Source organism: Octodon degus, unplaced genomic scaffold, assembly GCF_000260255.1.
Source record: "Octodon degus isolate 3935 unplaced genomic scaffold, OctDeg1.0 scaffold00053, whole genome shotgun sequence".
Taxonomy (NCBI): Eukaryota; Metazoa; Chordata; class Mammalia; order Rodentia; family Octodontidae; genus Octodon; species Octodon degus.
This window is the reverse complement of record NW_004524629.1, coordinates 4,659,787-4,682,785: the sequence shown is the minus strand read 5'-3', so window position 1 is coordinate 4,682,785 and position 22,999 is coordinate 4,659,787. Positions and strand designations below refer to the sequence as shown.

The following is a 22,999-nucleotide window of genomic DNA, read 5'->3' as shown; positions in this document are numbered from 1 at the left end:
TGTAGACCTTCCCTAAAATACAAAAAAAAAATCGGAATCAGTATAAATGGACTAATTTTTCTTGTTAAAAGACAGATATACACTTGACAGGTACCAAAAGCAAAGGGTTTATTGGGTATTAAAAGACCAAAAAGATACTAAGCAGCAAAAGAAATCTCCAGGGGCTGGTGAGATGGCTAAAGTGGTCTAAAGTACCTACTTAGAACAAGCTTAGCAAATCAGAGGGACCACGGTTCAATCCCCCAGCACCACAAGCCAGCCAGCCCCACCCCCTGGTGGGCTGAGCTGACCACACACACACACACACACATATAAATTTAAAAAAAAAAATCTCCATATATGTAATATTAAGTACACTGGAAAAAATTTAAGGAGAGTATCAATACATGTAAAACTGAGTTAACTCATTTCTAAACCCATATGTACCTACCAAAATATAGTGTTTGCTATAGTTTTGATACATACCCCCATATTCATGTATTGGGAGCAAGTCCCAGATTAGCTGTTGAGTGGTAGAACTTTTAGGAGGTGAGATGTGGAAGTTGCCCTGATGCATAGGTTGTACCGTTGTTTCAGAAGAGGTTTGTTTTCATGTTTATGAGTAGTCTTGCTTTTTCAAGCTCTCTTCCTCTTCAGCCTTCAGAGATGATGCAGACAGCAGGCCTCACCAGATGCCTGTCACAGTTTCTTGGGTTTTTCTGACCTCCAGAACTGTGGAAGATAGGTTTTTTATGAGTTACCTTGGCTCTGGTACTCTGTTATAGTAACAGCACAGACAAAACTATTCCTGAAAGTGGGGTTTCTGTAACACTTAATGATGTGAAAATGCTTTTGAACTGGGTAACAGGCTAGACATGTCTTGAGCCTAGAAAAGGCTCAAGAAAATCAGCATTAAGCTGTAATCTGATAAGAGCTCAGAAGAACTGTAGGGAAACCTAGAATTTAGAGATTACTTGAGTGGCAATGTTAGGAAAAATAAAGCCAATAAAGGTCATGTGGATGAGTTCAGATGGAAACGAACAAGGTATTGGAAACTAAAGGAAAGGCTGTCTTTATTACAAAAGGCTAAGTTGTCTTAATGCTTATGGGTTTTATATAAGAGAAAAATTAAGAGCAGTAAACCCTGTGTGCAGGCCAGCACTACCACCCACTGAGTTGTACACCCCGTCGCATTCTTCAGTCTTTGACTTCTTACATGGTTCATACGGCTTTGGCTAGGATGACTGGTGTTTCCTATTAGTTTGGGGGTAATGGTGGAGATACTTATCCCTTACTGCTGTGTGTCAGTCACATTACTAGGACACAGTACTCACACTGTAACTTAGAAGAGGCTTACTAGACTCAGTTTCCAGCATGTTCAGTCTAAAATTGCCAGCTGCAAGGCAGAAACAGCATGGTGTGAGGACCTGGCATACAGCAGCTGCAGGGAGGAGAGGAGCTGCGGACAGGCATGCTCTCCAAGCTGGGTGTGGTACATACCTGAAATCCCAGCACTTGGCGCTGGGGTGTGCTCAGTGGCACAAATGCCTGCCTGTCAAGCACATGGTTCTGAGTTTGAGTCCCAGTACCAAAAAAGGAATTCCAGAACTCGGGAGGCTCAGGCAGGATTGCCAAGAGTTCAAGGCCAGCCTGAATTACATAGCAAGACCCTCCCTCAAAAAACAAAGTACTACTTAGAATATTCCCTCAGTACCTCACCTCCAAACAGCACATTTATTTACCTACTGAACTCGATGATACACTGATAGAGCACGACCTATGATCCAGTCACCTTACATACGCAAGAGACTTCTTTTTTGTCTCTTTTGAGACAGGATGTCACTATGCAGTTCAGCCTGGCCTTGAGCTCACTTTGTATTCCAGGCCAGTCGCAAATTCACAAGATCCTCCTGCCTCAGCCTCCCTAGTTCTGGGATTACTGCATGCCACCATGCCTGGCCATAAAGTTAAATTTTTTAAATTGAGCTATGTGCTTCCCGTAGGAAACAGTATAGATCTAAAAATGTCCACCAAAAGTCTCCAGTGAGCAGGGCCTGGTGGTATACCCCTATAATCCCAGCATTTTGGAGGCTGAGGCAGGAGGATCTTGTGAGTTTGAGACCATCCTGGAATACAAAGTGAGCTCAAGGTCAGCCTGAACTGCATAATGAGATTCTGTCTCAAAAAGACAAAAATAATAATTTTGTTTGTGTTTTGGTAGATCTCTGTGTTGGCCAGGTTGGTCTGGTCTTAAAACACCTGGAAGTCAAGTGAGCTTCCTTGCTTTGGCCTCCCAAGTAGTTAAACTGTAGGTGCATACCACTGCACCTGACCTAACAGTCTTTGCTTTTATCTCAGGATATGTAGATTATTTATATTACTGTGATTATTGGTATAGTTAGATTTTAATGTGTCATTTTTATGTCTTATATCCATTTCTGTTTTTCTGAAATTTGGGTTAATTCAATCGTTTTTATTCTGTTTATCTCATGGCAGGTTAGGTATAACTTTTTTCAAAATGTATTTTAGTACAGGGTCTGCAGAGTCTCACTATGTAGATTGGACTCATAGTGATCCTCCTGTTTTCAGCCTCCCAAGTGCTGGGATTACAGGCATGCGCCACCACGCCCAATCTCAATCACTGTCTCAGCAAGCCCCAGGATCGGGGCCAGCATGGCAGGCCAGGGATTGAGCCCCCGTCCCTGTGCCTGTCTAAGCAAGCAGGTGCTTTAGTCCACTGAGCTATTTGGCCGGCCCTAGGTATAACTTTGTTACTTTAGTAGTTCTTTAGAATTTATGATTCACATTTTTAACAACATAGTGATATTATATACCTTTCCACATATGGCATAAGATCCTTACAATGGTATACTTCCCAACTTCATGCTTTTGTAGTCATATGTTTTTGTTGTACATGTATTATAAGCTTCATGGAATATTACTTTTGTTCACACAGATTTATCTTTTCATGAGCGTGTACTGTGGAGACCTGCACCCAAGGCCTCAAGCTTATTAGGGAAGTGCTCTACCACTGAGCTACGTCCTTCAGCCCCGAAAGATTATCTTTAAAGTAACTTAAGCTTTTCATGTATTTGTGTAAAATATATCCTATTTGCAGTATTCTTTGTATAAATAAATATTTCCACTGGGCATAATTTCCTGCTATAAAGGACTTAAATTTTTTGTAGTGCTAGTCTCCTGATGAACTGCTGCAGCTTTTGTGTTTTTAAATTTTGGAGAGAGATTTGTTGCTGTTTTTGCTGGGTGTGGAGATACATATCTAATCCCAACTGAGGGAAGATGAAGCAAGAGACAAGTTCAAATCCCTCTTGGGATTAACAAGAGCCTACTTCAAAATTAGAAGAAAAAACAGCTGGCCTGGGATATAATGAACCTTGGTGGTAGAGTGCTCCTGGGTTCAATCATCAGTTCCAAAAATAAAGGGGCTGGGAGTGTAGTTTGTCTAGCATCCAAGAAACCTTTGGAGGTTTAACTCCTCACAATAAAGTATTGGTTTGTGAAAGACAACTGTTTAGTGAGTATAAAGTTTTGTCATTATCCAGAGTCAGAGCCCATGACCTCAAGTGGCTCCTGTGTGCAGAGGGCAGAGGTTGAGGTGCTAGGTTGTTCTCAGGTGCTTTGACTTCCTTCAGCTTCAAGCTGCCCACACGTACCTGTGTAAAAGAGGGTCTTTCTGCTCTCATCCCTTCCCTGGTTTCCCCAGGAGCATCCACAGCTGCTACCCATCACTCAGTAGGAGCCTGTGTAATTCTTTGCTGTTCATATTCAGCCACGATCTTAGGCTAGTCCTTGGTGCTTTGATTTCCAAGGAGAGATTTCCTCAACATTCCTGGCCTCCCATCTAGGGCTGCTTGCCTTGTCTCCAACTGATTAGAGCTTGAGTTTTCAGCCCCAGATTGGTTTTTTCCACCCTTTCTAAGGCAGAGAATCTTTGCATCTCCTCTTCTCCCAGCAGCAGTACGTATTTGCCGAAGTTCTGAGAAAGGAAGATGGAGTTAGGTGCTGGTCTTTGGTAGTTACACAGAAGAATCACAAGGGCTGGGGAGACAGCTGAGTGGCTAAAGCACCTGCCAGGGAAGCACAAAGTTGTGAGCTTGCTTAATTTCCGGGACCAAAAACAACAAAAATGAGCTCAAGGAGGATCAGGAAAAATGGAACTTTTGTGTGGCTGCCCTGCAGCTACCATTAACCATCTAATTAGTCTGTTCCAAGGCTGGATTTCTTTGGGGTGTCTCTCTCTAACTACAGGGTACTTCTGACCATTTTCATTACATACTGTTTTGAAAATACTCCAAAGCATTTTTTTTTTCTTCTTTTCTTTCTGAGATAGGGCTTGCTGAGTTATCCAGGTTGGGTTTGAATTTGTGATCCAACTGTCTCAGCCTTTCTAGTGCTGGGATGTGGGGCATCATCACACCACATTCTCCACACCCTTTAAAATTATTTTTATATTTTGAGACAGGGTCAGGTTAAGTCTCTCAGTTGCCCAAGATGGGGCTGAATTTCTGGTATCATATTGTGTAATCTACTTAATATGTAGGCATTTTACATTTTCAGTTTCAATGTTTCACTGAAGGATATTAAAGAGTAGCAGCCAGGTGTGGTGATGCATGGCTGTATTCGAAGCACTTGGGAGACTGAGGCATGAGGATCATTGTGAGTTCAAGACCAGCCTGGGCTACAAAGTGAGCTCAAGGCTAGTCTAACCTGAACTGCATAACGAGACCCTGTCTCAAAAAAAGTCCAAAAAAAACCAAACAAAACGTAATAACCAGGCTAAATTGAAATAGGTTTAAGAGTCTTGCCTGGGCAATTTAGCAAGACCTTCTGTTGATGACCTTAACATTTAACCATGGAAACTTTTACACAACTGGAATATAGTATGCCCATGTATTTATCACTTAGCTTTGATATTATTCTCCCTTTTTTTTTTTTTTTTTTTTTTAACCAGAGATTGAACTCCACACCTTGCACTTGCTGGGCGTTTATGCCATTGTGCTGTCTCCTAGGCTTGTTTTTGTCTTTTTGAGACAAAGTTTTGCTCTGCAGTTCAGACTAGCTTTGTGCTCACTTTGTAGCCCGGGCTGATCTTGAACATGCAACGATATTCCTGCCTCAGCCTCCTGAGTGCTGGGATTACAGGTGTGCTGGCTCTCCCTAAATTATTTTGAAGCATATTTTAGCCAGTTCCCAGCATACTGTGATGTGTATCTTTAGAGATGTCTCTTCCCTTCCCCTCTTCATCCTCCCAACTTCCTCATCATACTGTAAAAATTTAATTCATTAATCATGTTTCCAATTTTTCCAGCTCATTGCAAGAGGCTACAGTTTAAAACAAATGTGCATACACACATGTAGGGAGAGAGAAGGCATCTAAAAATTTGAGTCAGTAGGTTCTGGGGCCAGTGAGATAGCTCAGTAAGCTAAACAACCTGCTTAGGCAAGTGCAGGGACCTCGGTTTGATCCCCAGTACCACATGCCATGCCAGCCCCACCCCAGGGCAGGCTGAGCCAGCCACAAAATCTGGGCATAGTGGCTTACACCTGTAATACCAGCGTGGGGGAGGCTGAAAACAGGAGGATCACTATGAGTCCGAGCTGCCTAGTGAGACCCTGTGACAACCAAATAGATTTTTTTTTAAATATTTCAACAGTTTTCATCTGGTCCAAGATGCTAATGATCATTCAAAAAAGTGAAAAGTCAATACATTCTTTCCTGAATAGTAGAATACTGCTTTTGTAACCAAGGAAGCAATTAAGAATCTGTTTAGGCTAGAGAGATAGCTCAGCGGTCTAAGTGATGCCTGGCTAGCAAAAGGACCTGGTTTCAATCCCTGGTACCGCATGCTGTGCCACCCCAGGACCATGGGCATACCATGCCACCAAAATCAGGTGTGGCCAGCCATGGTGGTATACACCTGTAATCTCAATGCTGGAGGGACTGAGACAGGAGGATCACTAAGAGTCCCAACTGCATAGCAAGACCTTGTACCAAATAAATAAATAGAATCTATTTAAATTATTGTTATTTATTAAATCAACAGCTCAAAAGCTGTTGAGGTTTTGTGTGTGTCTGTGTGTGTGTGTGTGTGTGTGTGTGTGTGTGCAGGGTTGTAAGGGTCGAGTCACCGCAAAGGAAGACCCCAAGAGTCAGTCTCTCATGCAAATCACAAAGGGGAAGTTTTATTATCTACCTATACGTAGGGCAGTCTGCACACGCAGTAGCAGAGCACGCCTTCAGTGTAGCAGGCATAGTTTTTTAAAGGCAAAAACCACAAAATGGGAGGGGGGAGCAAGCAAGTTACAGAAGCAAATCGCATTGGTTAGTGTAGGTTGCCCTTTACAATAATTGGTGAGTTACAATACTGGATGACCAAATGGAGTAAGTCTGGGGGTAGCTGAGGGGTCTAACCTTGTGGTTGTCATGTTCCGGGAACATTTTTAAGAAATCGAGGCATTGTGACCTGGGACATCCTGTAGTTATGGCTTTCTTTTTTTTTTTTTTTTTAATTTATTTTATTTATTTATTTATTTTTGTGTGTGTGTCCAGCTCAGCCCACCTGGGGGTGGGGCTGGCTGGCATGTGGTGCTGGGGGATTGAACCATGGTCCGGGTGTTTTGCTAAGCTTGTTCTAAGTAGGTGCTTTAGACCACTGAGCCATCTCACCAGCCCCTGTGGCTTTCAATAGTGAGGCCTTGGGCTTGGGAATATATGTCTCTTGCAAGAGTTTAAACAAGGGGAGGGCCAAGGGCAACTTCTTGGCTGACTCAGTTGTTTTAGTTGTTTTCCAAGGTTTTCTTATGTCCTCTTTGTTTTAGGAACATGGATTTCTCAAGCTCTAGGGCCGTAAACCAGTGAGTGGGTCCTTTTAATTGAAACACATTTTATCTATTTCTATATGTGATCTTAAAATTATTTGGGCTTTACAGGGTCTCACTACGTAGGTTGTAGCAATCCTCCTGGTTTCTGCTTCCCCATGCACCACGGCGCCTGGACTCCATTGCCAGCTCAGCGAGCCCGAGGGCAGGGCTGGCGCAGCAACCGGCACCAGGGATCGAACCCTGGCCATGGCCCCTGTGCTTTGTGGAGCAAGCGCTTAGTCCATTGAGCTATTCTGCCGGCCATTATTTAATTTTTTTTTTTTTTTTTCCGGAACCGGGGATTGAACTCAGGCCCTTGCGCTTGCCAGGGAAGCGCTTATTCCACTGAGCCATCTCCCAGGCCCCTATTTACATTATTTTTAACATGCAACTTAGTTTTTTCTTTAAAAGTATCTGCATTGTCATGCCAAATGGTTCTAGTGGTTTTTGCTTTAGAAACTGGTGATGTGGAGGGAGACTTTATTCCACAAAGTTTAGGAACTACTTAAGTATTAAAATTGGTCCTGTTAAAATAATGAGATTTTTCTTGGAAATGTATGTATATGACTGAAACTAGAGCCTGTGAGTCTCTGATCAAAAACAAGTGAGTTTAGAAATGTCCAACCTTTTTCTTTTGCATTTCCAGTTGCCTTTGAGTATTTTCAAAGAATAATAGAAGCTTACTGAATCTTTGAAAGGAGAGGTCTCCCTGATTAGGAGTACATAGAAAAGCTAAAAGCATCTATCTTGACAAGTAGAAGTCATTCCTAAGGTCACTTTATATCGTTTGGGGAAAACTCCTGAGTATTTTCTGTACTAATTAGCTAGTGCCACATAACAAATTCCCCCAAAACTCAGTGACTAAAAATAGCCTTCATTTTGCACAGTTGCTGTGGGCCAGGAATACAGACACGGCTGAGCTGGCTTCCTCTATGAGGTTGCTGTCAGCCAGAGCCCAGCATGGGGGTGTACACTTGTAATCCCATCTCTCAAGAGGTTTATGGATAGCAGCTGAGCAGGAGATCAATCCTATGGGCAGGGCTAGAGCAAGGCCAGCCTCGAGAACATGAGGTGCCCAAGGTGAGCCAGGTGAGGGAATTAAGTAGAGCAGTTTCACTTGACATCAACCTGCTGCCTGTATAAAGGCATGCACTGCAGGCCGTAGGCAGTTCTTTTCTCCCACCAGCAGAAGGAACGGCCTGTCCTCAGCTTTGTGTGTTCTGATTTGTCTTGGTTGGTTCATGCTCCACCGTCCTCCCCACTGGGAATTTCAAGAGTAGCACTGGATACAGCAAAGGCTGAAGCAGGTGAGCTATGTGTTCCAGGCTGGCTGAAGCCATACAGTAAGACCCTATCTCAAACAGTAGCAACAAGGAAGATGTCAGCCAGGCCCACTGTCTGAAGCTATGCTACGGGCTAGAGGATTAACTCAGTGCACCCTTAGGTGTGACAGGGAAACATTTAACCTGTCAACTGTCAGATGTGCAAATTTGTGGTCTCACAACAGTTGTAAACCTAAGAGGAGGTTGTTTTATTGGAAAGAACAGCTGCTGGATTTCCAAGAAAGGTCCTGAGTTGGTGGCCAGTGAGACTCCTTGTTGGAGGTATTCTGTACAGCAAAACCGAAATGTGGGCTGAACTACGATCAGCCTACAGAATCGAAAGTGTAGTAGCTTAGTTACTGTTGATCCACTAGGAGAACAAGGCATGTAGCAAGGGTATCTGGAGAACATCGTTAACTTTAGCTCATTATATCATCTCAGAACAAAGGCATTCCTGGAAAGGGACGGGAATATGGGTTCAGATGGTCTGGCCACCCCCCTAGGTGTCTGATGCATGGCTAGGCTTGCTCGACCAGGTGGTGCTAACTGCAGTATAATCTCCAGCTGTTCTTTATGTCTAGGGAGGCTTATCCAGTTTAAAAAACTGGATATTGAGTCTCCATCATGAGGCCTGCGTGGCTCTCTTTTTTTTTCTTTTTAATTTTATTTATGTGTGTGTGTGTGTGTGTGTGTGTGTGTGGCCAGCTCAGCCCACCAGGGGGCAGGGCTGGCTGGCATGTGGTGCTGGGGGATTGAACCGCGGGCCCTCTGCTTTGCTAAGCTTGTTCTAAGTAGGTGCCTTAGACCACTGAGCCATCTCACCAGCTCCATTGCGTGGCTCTCTTCAGATTGGCCTTCAGCCACAAGCTTGGTGTGTCTCATCTTCTGCATTGACTCCCTTAGAGGCCCCATCCCTCTTTGACTGCCTGTCAATTTCTAATTTCGCTGTCTATAACATAGGCCTCTTGGATAAAGCTTTAAAGTTCTAGTCTGATGGTTCTAGCAAATGTGTTCCTCTTGTTTTGGTTCTGGGTTTGGGATCCCTCCACTGGATGGCTAAGGGCATGGTTTCCACCAGAACAAGGGATCAGAGACAAAGGGACAAGCAGGGTAGAAGCGCAGTCCTTTGTAATCACTGAAGGGATGTACCATTACTTCTTACTAGTTCTGATCACAGATGTCCACCCTGATGCATGGTAGGAAGGGACAGCACAAAGTGAATGCCAGGAGCAAGCTCAGTGCTGCCTTGCATGCGGCTCCCTGTCTGCCCGCTGACCCCCAGGGATTTCCTTCCTCCCAAGGGTACAGAAGCCTCATGCCAGTACATTATGAGCCCAGAAGTCCCAGATTTTATTTTTTATTTATTTATTTATTTTTGGTGGAACCGGGGATTGAACTCAGGTCCTTGCACTTGCAAGGGAAGCACTTATTCCACTGAGCCATCTCCCCGGCCCCTTCCAAATTTTATTATCTAAGTCTAGGGACAGATGAGAGACTCCTAGGTACGATTTTCCCTCTCCCCCAGTGCCTAGGATTGAACCCAGGACCTGGCATATACTAGGTAAGATGTCCACCACTGAGCTACACCCCCAGCCCCAGGCACAGCTCACAAATACAAGTTCTGAACCACAGGCCTAACAGGACTAGTTAGGGCCACTCCCCATATCCAGCTTACCATTGTGGGACCGATAGGAAATTCCAAGGGATATTTGGGCTCAAAGTTGTTGAAAATGAGGGCCAGGGAGATGGCTCAGTGGAATAAGTGCTTCCCTGGCAAGCGCAAGGACCTGAGTTCAATCCCCGGTTCCCCCAAAAGGAACAAAAAAACAAAAAAAAAAAAAAACTCAAAACGAAAATGAAGGCCAGATAGCTCAGTGGATTAAAGCACCTGCTTAGGCATACGCAGGGGCTGGAGGTTTGATCCCTGGCCTGCCCTGCCGACCCCAACACCGCGGCATGCTGAGCCTGCAACTGAGACTGGGTGTGGTGACGCGCATCTGTAATCCCAGCACTTTCAAGGCTGAAAAACAGGAGCATCACTATGAGTCTGATCTGTGTAGTGAGACCTTGTACTAAATACATAAAAAGTTGTTGAAAATGAAAGTCATGCACAAGTTACTGAACCACAAGTGATCCTAAAATCATTAGGCAAGTGTTAGAAGGACTCAGTCCTACTCCTGCCAGGAAATGACTCTGACTCTTGACTTTGTCCTGGAAAGCTTGGTTTCACCTTTGTAATCATTTTATATGAAAAGTAACACAACTTTATAGCAAAACATTTTTCTCACTTCATTTCTTGCCAGTAGGATTTTGGGAATCAAAAAGGCTTTTTTTCCTGAAGGAGTTTAGATTGACCACGTTGCTACTGATGTGATTATTTTCTTACTTTTAGAAACAAGATCTTGCTGCCCAGTCTGGCCCTGAACTCCTGGGCTATAGTGACCCTGCCTCAGCAGTCCCTAGTACCTGGCCTTACTTTTGGGGGCCATCACACACAGCAGGTAATGTAATTGTTTTTAAAACTTTGAGTTTTCTGTAAATTTTATTCTATGGCATTACCATTTCTACTTCTCAGGCCTAGACCAGGATTTTTTTTTTTTTTTTTTTGGGGGGGGGAAACCAGGGATTGAACTCAGGCCCCCTTGCGCTTGCCAAGGAGCGCTTATTCCACTGAGCCATCTCCCCAGCCCTAAACCAGGATTTTATAGGCAGACCTTTACTTAGTTTTAACTGATGTTTGCCCAAGCATGCCCTGGGTTTGATCTCTGCTCTGAAGCCATTTAATGTTAACATTATTTGTTAAATGGAGAAGCTGGCTTCTTCTAGGTGAGCCCAGTTGTTTTTTTGTTTTTTTGTTTTTTTTTTCCGGAACTGGGGATTGAACTCAGGCCCTTGCCCTTGCTAGGCAAGCACTTATTCTACTGAGCCATCTCCCCAGCCCAAGCCCAGTTGTTTTTGTTTTTGTTTTTTTTGGCGGAACCGGGGATTGAACTCAGATCCTTGCATTTGCCAGTCAAGCGCTTATCCTACTGAGCCATCTCCCCAGCCCGAGCCCAGTTGTTTTTTTTTGTTTTTGCCCAGTTGTTTTTTAACGATCCTTTCTTTAGCTCATTTCTCTTATTTTACTGTAAGCACCAAGAAGAAAGTGGCCCTTTCACTGCTCTGACTGCAAATGTATTTTTAGCTAAACCAGTTAATTCATTAGCTGCATTTTCCACTTTCCAGTGCTGGTTGGTTTTTCTGAACTTCTTCCAACTCTCCCCTGGCAGCTTTATCAGGTTGTTTTGTTTCACAAAACAAAACTTCAGGCGTCCACTAATACCCCTCAAAGCCTAGTCCTGCCCCTAAAGTCACTGCAACATTTTAGAATTTTGTTATGGTAACACCTCACTGATCAGTACCCAAATCCTTATGTAACATATTGCTGCATTACAAATACACTCAAACCCCAGCTGCCCAAAGCATTTATAATCTCGAATCATGATGCATGAGGATCCCCTGGAAGCGTCCTATCCAGGTGGTACTAAATGTTCTCATGAAGTTGTACTTAAGCTTGTTGGCCTGAATTACAGTCTCCATGCTAGAAATGCTTATTTCTGGGTATAGGATTATGGAAGGTGTTTTATTTTTTTACTTACAAGGTTTTGAAATTTTTTATAATCAGAGTCAGGTTAGCCAAAAGGAATGAGGTGAACATGGGAAATGAATGACAAAGTTCATAGCCTTTTATACAAGGTTTCAACATGGTAATTATAGTTCATGAGTGTACTATTAATAGGTTTGTGGTGGTTGATACGTTGTGTCAACTTGAGATGTGGGAAGCTTGGCTGGATCAGTTTGGTGATTTGATGCCCTGGGGTGTGAGGGGGCCCACCCTAGGGCAGGGACTGCCACCCTAGAGTGACTCAGCACAAAAAGGACATATAAAGGGGTTGAAGACAGCTTCTCTGCCACTTCCTTGGAGGAGTTCGGATCTTCACAGCAGCCACTGCCCGCTTTCTCAGAGGAGCTCCAGTCTTCGCAGTCAGTGTAAAAGAGAGGCTTCGCAGACGCTGCAGCTGCTGCTCCTCTGCTCTTCGTTGTTTTCTGCCGCCATAAACTGTTGTCATTTGCCTTAAAGTCAGCAGAGTATGGACTAAAACCTCCACTAACTGTGAGCTAAATAAACCTTTCCTTCCTTCATTTTGAGTGTGGGATATTTGTCCCAGCAAGGAATAAAAAGTAACTGAGACAAGGTTCATGAGCATAAAAAGGAAATGCTGAGATACGCTAAAAAATTCAATGTTTTAATGTTTTCATAGTTTTCCACCTGAAATTTTATAAATATTGCAATTAATACAAGGTAAAAATCATATGCACTGCCGACACTGCAGATAAATAAACAGTAGTATGTACCCTTCAAAAGAACAGTAAAGTCTCAAAACACGTCAGTGTTAATTTTAAAGCCTTAAGGAAAGGGCTGGGTAAATAGCTCAGTAGAATAAGTGCTTGCAGGGGGCCGGGGAGATGGCTCAGTAGAATAAGCGCTTCCCTGGCAAATATAAGGGCCTGAGTTCAACCCCCGGTTCCGAGAAAAAAAAAGAAAGAAAGAAAGAAAAAGTGCTTGCCTGGCAAGCCAAGGGTCTGAGTACAATCCCTAGTTCTGCAAAAAAAAAAAAAAAAAAAGCCTTAAGGAACTTCAGCGTTTAATTTCTAAAAATATTGTAGAATAAAGATTCCTGGGCTGGGGAGGTGGCTCAGTGGAATAAGTGCTTTCCTGGCAAGCATAAGGGCCTGAGTTCTAATTCTTGGTTCTGAAAAAAAAAAAAAAAAGATTCCTACTTGACATTATTTTGAAAGGTTTGAAAGAATTGAAAAATAGTCACTGCGTAGTTAAGTAGCATCAAAGAAACAGAAACCAAAGCCCTATGACTCTGTTTTTTTAACATACAGAGAAATGGCAGTTGGGGGCCCGGTGTGGTGGTGCACACCTATAATCCCAGCACACAGGAGACTGAAGCAGGAGAGCCATTGCACATTTGAGACCAGCCTGGGCTACAAAGTAAGCTCAAGACCAGCCTGAACTGCACAATGATACCCTGTCTCAAAAAGCAAAAAAAAAAAAAGCATGACAGTTGGGAAGAAATATAAATTGAGTGCCTTTTTGTATACATTTGTTACCCCATTCCTATTTGGTATAAGATGACACATCCCAAAATTTACCTTCATAGAAGAATCCTTTAAAATTCTTTACATTAATATATTCTTATGTATATCATTTAAAATGTCTACTGTCTTATGCTTAAGGTACAGTATGATTTTAACATGAATCTATTATTGAACAGTTAAATCATAATGTAACCAATTTTATTTAGAACAGGTAGTTCTCATCTCTACTAGTTGCTGTGTTCTTTCTCTCCCACAGTGAGCAGAGTATCCATAGTTATTCCTATATCAGCCAGTGACCAGCCTCCCTCCACTTCTAGAAGTCTTCTGGGAAAGGAAGTAAAAAGGCTGTACAGAGATGTGTGGTACCCAGTTTTCATCATCCAGGCAAACAAGACCTAGAAGATAAAAAGCTCACTGTCACCAAATGCCATATACACTTGTGTTCCTTTGGATCACTGTAATAACTTTTACACTGTGAAATGGCCTAGGAGTAATGAGACGGAACTTTCCATCTTTTGAAGAAACTTCATCTAGACTTTAAAGGAAAACAACGTTCTCTACATTCTGTGTCCCATGCTATGAGCGGCTCTCCTCTGCCATGCCTCTGTGCCGTGCTGTCCTGCCTTAGCCAACTATAGGCTCAAGCCTCTACAAACTTCCCCTCCTTTTATTTGTGGGTATGGGGTATTGTGTTTCAGCGACAAGCGACAGACAGAATTCAGTATTGGAGAAATGGGATTGTTGCTGTGATACTACCTCACCACATGATTCAGGAGCCTCTGGAATGAGTCCATGGAAGGCGTTTGCAAAGGTTTGGAGATGGCAGCTGAAGCAGGCCTAGAATGCCGTCAACTGAGCTTTATGGGAGATTCTGGGCAGAGCTCAGAAGACGAGAATGCCAATAGACACACAGGTGGTAAAGATGAGTATGGTGTAATCCTAGCTAGTCCAGGAGAAGGAGGGACACAAGATCAGGCCAGCCCGGTCAACTGAGCAAGACCCTATTTCAAATTGAGGTATGAGATCCAGAATGTGTAAGGCCTTATGTTCAATTTCTAGTACTGTAAAAAACAAAAAAAAACAAAAAAAAAACAAAAAAAAAGCAGAGGAGAGAGGGAGGAGGGGAAATAATTACACTAAAGTGAAGAACTTAGCAAACTTTGAAGGCAACTCAAAAGCTGACTCTGTCTACTTTCCCAAACCTGTGTAAGACAACCTTTGATCACACACCTGTGACTCCTACTCTGAGAGGCTACAGCAAGAGAAATGCAAGTTTAGAGCCCAGCCTGGGTGACTTAGTGAGACCCTGTTGCAAAATTTTTAAAAATACTAATAATATAAAAAGGGCTGTAAGGTCAGCCAGATAGCTCCACGGACTAAAGCGCCTGCTTAGGCAGAATGCAGCAGCTGGAGTTCTATTCCTGGCGTGCCATGCCGGCCGTGCCCCAGGGTCGCACTGAGCCAGTGATTGAGACTGGGCATGGTGGTGCACCTATAATCCCAGCTCTTGGAAGGCTAAACACAGGCTGATCACTATGAGTCTGATCTACGTAGTACAACCCTGTAGACCCTGTACTTAAAGGGGGGGGGGTGCTGTGAATGTAGCTTCATACAAAAGGCCTTAGTTTGATCTTCAGTAATAAAAAAAAATAAATTAAAAAAAAACACCACCTCAAAATACAAATTCTCTCACTTACCTGTGAACTACAAGACTTAAGAAACCTTCTCCTCAGGATTCTCCCATTTGGACATCGCAGAGCCACAGTAACTACCTGAGGAAATAAAATGCTCAGATCAGAATTCTAATCCAAACCAAAAACTCAATTCACCATTCTTTATATTCATTACTACTCCTAGGAGACATCTGTAATCATAAAAGCTCACTTGGAGATTTGTAGGAATTTAGCTCTGAGACTAATAGAACAACATCATTTTCAGATGACGTTCACCTTAAACACAGAAATAACTGAAAATAATTAAAAACAAACATCATCTTACTGAGGTCAGAAACAGGCTTCCAAAGAGGACTCCAGAGACTACATGCATCTTTCAGCCCGCACACTATCCAGATTGCAGCTGGCCTTAAAAGTGACCCACCACACCAAGGGGACCTAGTGCCACCTCACATTCTGCAGACAAGAAGAACACTAGATTGTAAAGAAAGCCATAGCCACCCAGCTCTCTGCTGTAGCAGGCTGCCTAGCATCTCTGTCTTTCCAAGCAAAGACACAGCCAGAGTTGGTCTTAGGTGACGGAGCTCAGGAAACACTGTGCCTCGCAGCACCTCTGGCTGATTTAAAAGCAAAAACCAAACGAACAGAAAAAACAAGCTAAAAAGAGCTTGCAAACTGCTACTATATCAAGACAATTTTATATAAATATACATATATATATATATATATATATGGACAATGCATTTATCCTGAAATGCATTGTACACCTGACAAGAAACCCTTTCTTAGGTCTAACACCATCAACCATCCTGGGAGCTACTGGGCATCATGCTGTGTATCTGTGGGGTTTAAGAGCAGCGCCTCCCCCAGGAAAGTCAAATGCATCCACGCCAGCGGGGTGCTCAGTGGTAGAGTACTGGCCTGCCACTAGGGATGCTGAGTCCAATCCCAGCTTCACACATACAAAAACTTCCACTTAAGTAGCTTAGATATCTGATTTACATCCAGATCAGTATAATGTTCTCTCCATAATAAATGTAATCATTATACTGCAAACATGTACTAATAAATTTTTTTTCAAAAATCAGGGAAAAGCTGAACACATGATCTCTATTAAGGAAAAAATTCTGTAATAAAACAAAATAACTGAATCATATTTTTAAAAACCAAGTTTGGCTGAAGAAACAAAATTTTTACATTAAAGTTTTGTTTAAACTGTAATAATCTGACAAGAAAATTAAAGCCAATTGCCTTATGAGAAACTAAGATTAAAATTTAGTGAATATTTTTCATTATGACAAATATTTGAGAGAATTGAAATTCAGTAATTACTCTATTACTAGGAAGGCTGGCTGTAAAACTCCTACTACTACTGACAATATAGTAGGCTGACAAACAGCTAAAATGTGGGAGTTGTAATTCATACTGGAAAAAAAAAATCTATGTTCTAAGCAAATGTGTTGGCGCACGCCTGTAATCTCAGCACTTGAGAGGCTGAGTCAGGAGGACGACCAGCCAGGCCTATAATAGACCTATATATAGATAGGTCAGCCTGATCTACATAGTAAGACCCTGTCTCAAAAGAACAGAAAGCCAACAAAAGAAAAGCCAACAACAACCCCCCAACCAATCAGTGTCCCAAATGCAGACTGTTAAGTGAAATTTAAAATTAAAATTTAAGGCAGCATCCCAATAATGAAAATACTTGCTGTAGTAATATTATAACATGACAATTTACACAATTATTTTCAAATTAAAATGTAAAGTTACGGTCTTTAAAAGCAGAACAAGGGCCAGCCAGGTAGCTCAGCTGATTAAAGTGCCTGCTTAGGCAGACTTGGGGACCACCATTCCATTCCCTGCCTGCTGTGCCGGCCCTGCCCTTGAGGCGCACTGAGCTGGCAACTGAGACTGGGCGTGGTGGTGCAGACCTGTAATCCCAGCATTTGGGAGGCTGAAAATAGGAGGATCACTACAAGTTGGATCTGTGTAGTGAGACCTTATAGACTCTATACTAAATACATTAAAATAATAAAAATAAAAGCAGAACAGTAACATGTAGGGACTATTTGATGAGTTCTATATTCTGATTATTTCCTCTCAGATTGAAAAATCTAATAAATCAGGGATCCAACTCAGGACCTTGCGCTTGCCAGGTAGGCACTTAAGCCACTGATCTATCTCCCCAGCCCTATCTCCGTATTTTAGAATTCTGTAGATAACTACCATACTAACCACTTAAATCAGGTGTACTGCTTAAGTACTGCATTAGTTTCCAGAACCCACCCTCCACCATCAAAAATTCATGTTTAGAGAGCCAGCAAGATAGCTCAGTGGACTAAGCACCTGCTTACGCAAGCACAGGGACCAGGATTCAATTGCCGCACTGGCCCCATCCCTGGCCGCACTGAGCCAGGTAGTGAGACCCTGAATCAAATATATTAAAAAAAAAAAAAAATCCACATTAGTCCTTATTTCCCTCATCTGTTAGTCTGTTCCTTTTCATGCAGGCTTCCAGTAACAGGAATTTTCTGATAGTGCTTATTATAGTCACAGTTACTTCATATGGAGAAAAACACTGATATAGATAGATGATAGTGAAAGCTTCATCTATTTCTGATATCCTTTAAAATGAGTGTTAGTCCTTTTCCCCTAAAAACAAAGCATAATTATGAAAATGTCCCTCTATTTGTGAATGCTCCCATACAGTACATCTCACTTTAATAAGGCAACAGATGCCAGGGATGTAGCTTCATGGCACAGAGCCTGCCTGGCAAGCACAAGGTCATGAGTTTGATTCCCAGTTCCAAAAAATAATAATAGAATTTCCTAGAAATTATTTCCAGTATTCTTAAAAGCAAAACTATTCTTTTACCTATATATCATAAAACTTAGGTAGCTTTTTTTTTTCCTTGAATTTTTTTATTGGTACATTTTATATATACATAGTGATAGCATTCATCATAGGGACTAGAAATGAAAAGCTCTAGGTCCATGAGTAGAAAAGAAGAATCACTGAAAGACAGAAGAGGACATCTGAAGTCATCCAGGCTTGTGATGGTGAATGGGGCACTAAGGACTGCTGCAATGAAGTCTTGGAAACATGCAGTAGTAACTGCACAGAGAGAAAATGCCTTGCCCACAGAACAGTCCATTTTTTTTTTCCTCAAAAGATTTTTCATTTCAGTCTTCTTTTAAATGACAAAACAGTATATTTTCATTGTAATAAGTGAAACAACCCCAAATTCCAAGAAAATAAGGTTAATAATCTCTCTCCTTGTATACAAAATGAGGCACTTGTAAAAGAGAGATCACATGTGAAATAATTTCCCTAATTATATATATATATTTTTTTTTCTATTTTTTTTCCATAATTTTATTGAGAAACAAACAGCAATGAGACAGTTTCAAACCAAATTGGTAGGACAGTTTCAATAATTAACACATTGCATACATTCTTCCTAGTGGTTAATTGCTGAGAACAGTCCATTAAAATCAAAATATCCCAATATTTCTTAGCCTTTCCAGGCTCACTAACCTGAGAATCTGAAGAAAAAAGCTACCTATGACCAGAAAAACGTACAGTTTCAAAAGATTCCCTCACAGCCTGAGGTTTGTAATCTGTGGACCTTTGGTGATAAACTGCTGTTCCACAGGAACAACAGCACATGCTTCAAAGCCAGGGTAAATTAAAAAATTATGTTTCCTGAAGCTATATTTAATTACTTGTGCTATAAAATGGTTGCCATGGATACCAGAGCATCTTGAGAGGTGGTGATCAGGCCAACATATTTAACGCATGGATCTGTCCAGTATAACAAGAAATTTGAAGTTTAAAAACATCTAAGTGTGCTGGTGCAAACTGTAATTACCACACACAGGAAACTGAGGCAGGAGGACTACTGTGTGCTTAAGGCCAGCCCAGGCTAAAAAGTGAATTCAAGGGCCAGGAAGATAGTTTAGCAGTATAAGCTGTGCCTGACAAGTACAAGGTCCAGAGTTTGATCCCTGGTTCCACAAAAAAAAAAAAAAAAGTGAGTTCAAGGCCAACCTGAACTGCATAGTGAAAATATCTCAAAACAAACAAAAACCAACTTTTCTCCTAGGAGTTCAGATCTATATTGCTCACTTTATCTTTGGATGATTTACAGATTTTCTCAGCTATCCAAAGTAGTAAACCATGTCGGGTATATAGCTCAGTGGCACAGTGCCTGCCTGGCAAATGCAGGGTCCTGAATTCGGTTCCTGATACCAAAAAAAAAGTACTAAACTATGTGTCAGAAAATATAAGACCCTTGCAACTGCCTTCAAGGTTGATTCGAATAAGTTTTCTAAGAAGTACAGTATAATAGTTGCTAACCTCTGAGAAATAGAAAGCTAAACAGTTCTCCTTTTGGACTTATTGCCCAAATGACTAATAGGCTGTGGATATGTTTCCCCTGCATCTGACAAGGGTCTAACTAGGCTAGCCCGGGCAGGAAAGCAGTACAGATGAAAACATAGCAGCCGGGAGGAGGGTAGCTCAGTGTGGGAAGGGGTCAGTCCCACCCACCCCCATAATGGCAAGCCATGCTGAAAAAATAAGTAGCCACCATCTTCATCTCTAAACAACAGTTAATAATTTGAAGCTTCTGCCTATTTTGGTTCTGTTTTAATGAACACTTCACTGCTGGCATAAAGTTCTAAAAAATCTATCTCTGCCTCAGGCAGTGAGTGGGCTCTAAAAGACAATGCAGCCAACAGAAGGCTTCCAAAATAGGACTCAGCTGAGCAATCTGAAATTATGCCATATTCAGAGCAACACTTAATTACCATGCAATCACATGAACATGCTATTTTTTCTCTCTTAAGTTTAGATAAGATATATTTACTTAATGTTAGATAAAATGGAAAATACAATTTTTTGAAAATAAATAAGCTTACCGCATCAGCTGTTTCAGAAGGTTCTTCAGGTAAGTCAGGAACCTGAAGGAATACAAATATTGGTGAAAGGAATATAAACAAGTTCAAGAAGCCTTTATAAATAATTGCAATGAGAAAAGCTCTTATGGATTTCAGTATAAGCGAGAGCTGTGGCGGGGGTGTAGCTCAGTGGTGGAACCCTGGACTAGCATGTGCAAGGCCCTGGCTCAGCACCCAGGGACGAAAAGGAAAGGCCCAAGGGAAGGCAATGAGAGTTCACTAAACAGCTTCAGATAAGCAACCCTGTGCTAACAATACATCATAAAACCAGGATTTGAGGTGACAGCTACCAATCTATGTTCTCAGACATAAAAATGTAGTATTTAAAGAAACAAGGAAAGCACCTGTCTGACAAGTGCAAGGTCCTGAATTCAATCCCCAGTACCGCAAAAAAAACAAAACAAGCAATCAAAAAGTAAAAGTAAAGAAACAAGGAAAAATATTAACATGAATAAAGTTCAGTAAGATCCCACAATTTTTTATTTATTTATTTTTTTGTGGAACCGGGGATTGAACTCAGGCCCTTGCACTTGCCAGGCAAGCGCTTATTCTACTGAGCCATCTCCCCAGCCCCCCACAATTGTTTAATACATAGATATACATTTCAGTGAACACCATTTTTTATTTTTCCTCATTGACATTCCTAGGGGACTGGGGAGCAACCATTTGCTTTGGTTGCTTTTGTCATTTACTCGTGTTTTCCTGTTTCTGTTAATCTACTAAGAAATCAAATGTTGGCCACGCATGGTGTTGCACACCTGTGATCTCAGCACTTCAGAGGCATACTGAGACCCTGTCTCAAAAACACAGAAAAGAGGGCCTGGCCCTAGCTCAGTCCTTTAAGTGGCTACTTCCACAAAGCTGTCAGCCTCAGGTTCCTGGAGTTCGAACCTCTCCCGCTGGCCAAAAGTGCCCTGAAGGCATTCGAGGAAAAAAAAAACAAAAACCCTTATTCCATTTGGGCTGGTGAGATGGCTCGGTGGTCTAAAGCACCTACATAGACCACGGTTCAATCCCCCAGCACCACATGCCAGCCAGCCCCGCCTCCGGGCGGGCTGAGCTGGCCACACACAATAAATAAATAAATAAATAAACAAATAAATAAACCACAGAAAAAAAAGAAAAGAAAATGCAATCAAATGTTGAGACCATTAGCTCTTATAACATTAATTCTTATTAAGAGCTTCACTTTCAAGGACCCTCTTTTTATTTTTTAATGCCACCAGACTCCATTCTTACACTATTCTAACAAACATGACTTCCATTTACAAAATAACCCATCTGCTTTTCCTTGGTATCACGAGTACACAACTGTCAACCAGAATTTCCCATCAGCATGAGGGTTATTAAAAGAAAGAATGAATGAATTTCAAATTTTTGGCAGGCATAATCGCTCATGCCTATAATCCTTTCATCACGCTGAGCTACACAGTATACTTAAGGCCAGACCAAACTACATCAAAAAAGATCAAATTTTTAATTAGTCCATAAAGTTCATTTCACTTTTGAAATGACAGTAAAGTTTAACTACCTGATTACTCCCTTCAAGTTCTACTCTGGGGCTAGGGAATCTCAGACTGGGAAACTGTGTATGGTACTAGAGTCAACTTGCAGAGACTCACAGCTTTCCCTAAGTAAAAATAGTTTTATTTTTAATCTTTTATAGCTCCAAATCAGAACCAATTAGAAAATTTAAGATTTGAGAGAAAAAACAAAAAATAAATAAATTTAAAAACCCAGGAGAAATATGCCTGGGCACTATTTCTAAGCAACAAAATTGCAAACCCATTCCCTGAGGAAAATTATATACTTAAATTCATACGGGCTAAAGCACTCCTAATCTGAAATCTGAAATGTTCCCAAATCTGAAAGTTCTTCAGGGCAAACCTAATGACACACGTGAAAAATTCTATACTACAAAACTACAAAATTACTTCAAAAGACCACATAAAAGGAATACTCCACCTGTGTGGCACATATTAGCCAAACGTGGCATAATAATGTCTTAAAACTACCTAATAGAGAACCAGGCATGGTGGCACATGCCTGTAATCTCAGCACTCAGAAGGCTGAGGCAGGAGGATCACTGCAAGTTCAAGACCAGCCTGGACTACAAGTGAACTCAAGGCCAGCCTGAACTACATAGTGAGACCCTGTCTCAAAAAGACAAAAAACGAAAAAAAATAACAAACAAAAACTATCCAATGGAAATATTTCCCTTATCTTATACTATATCTTTCATTTCCACATAATCAAATTACTTCCTCAAAAAGAACTATCCTCTCAAATTATTATAATTTGGCTTGTTGTTCTCCTCTGAAGTTTGGTTCAAAACCCTAATATTAAGTGAAAAAAGACAAGTGCGTCTAGTGAAGATGGCTACTTTCTCGGGTGGTAAGGTGTCTTCCCCCAGCAAACCACAGACAGCATGAACACAACGCAGTAAAGCAGCATCACACAACAACCTCCTTCTGCAGGGACTGGTCAGCAGGTGGCAGATCTCTGATGACAGCATTAGGCAGGTTTCGGCTCTTAGCAGCTTCTCTATTTGGTGTTTCCAAAGATGTCTGGCTCATATCTTCAAGCACCAAATTTTCATCACGCTGATCAAAAACAGCAGAAAATTCCCTTTCATCAGTTTATTCTATACTCAATATAGAATTGGTTATTTGTTTTACTATAATGGCATTTCCATTAAAAAATAAAGTGTTAAGTCATCATTAGACCCCCCCCCCAAAAAAAAAATTAAAGCATTGGACATTTGGGCATTGGACATTTACATGGGGCTTAATATTTCACAGAGAATACCATAAACTTATCCAGTTCTGGGGTCTCCTCCGCTAGACAAGAGGCTGGTGGGACACTTCCCATCTCTAGTCAGCCCCTAAGCTTTGCAGTAGGATGGGAGAAAAGAAAAAAGCCTGAAGCAAGCCAGTACTGGGATACGCTTGCAAAGGCTGTGAAAACAGAACACATTTAAAACCCTGTGTCTTGGGGCTGGTGAGATGGCTCAGTGGTCTAAAGCACCTACTT

At 41.7% G+C, this 22,999-nt stretch overlaps 1 protein-coding gene across 3 annotated transcripts in view; it reads right to left on the bottom strand.

Moving 5' to 3' along the window:
• Positions 1 to 333: 333 nt before the first annotated feature.
• The window catches only part of Ubxn8 (UBX domain protein 8), a 38,463-nt gene continuing 15,797 nt past the window's right edge, over positions 334 to 22,999 (bottom strand). For 2 of the 3 annotated variants that reach the window (XM_004633296.2, XM_023717624.1), the window contains 3 exons: positions 19,928 to 19,969; positions 15,029 to 15,103; positions 13,280 to 13,726 (listed from right to left, as the gene is read on the bottom strand). In XM_004633296.2, coding sequence (XP_004633353.1) covers positions 13,559 to 13,726; positions 15,029 to 15,103; positions 19,928 to 19,969 — 285 coding nt within the window. In that variant the 3' untranslated portion in view covers positions 13,280 to 13,558. Of the gene's footprint in view, positions 712 to 13,279; positions 13,727 to 15,028; positions 15,104 to 19,927; positions 19,970 to 22,999 lie in introns of those variants that run through there. The other variant, XM_023717623.1, reaches the window with a different exon arrangement.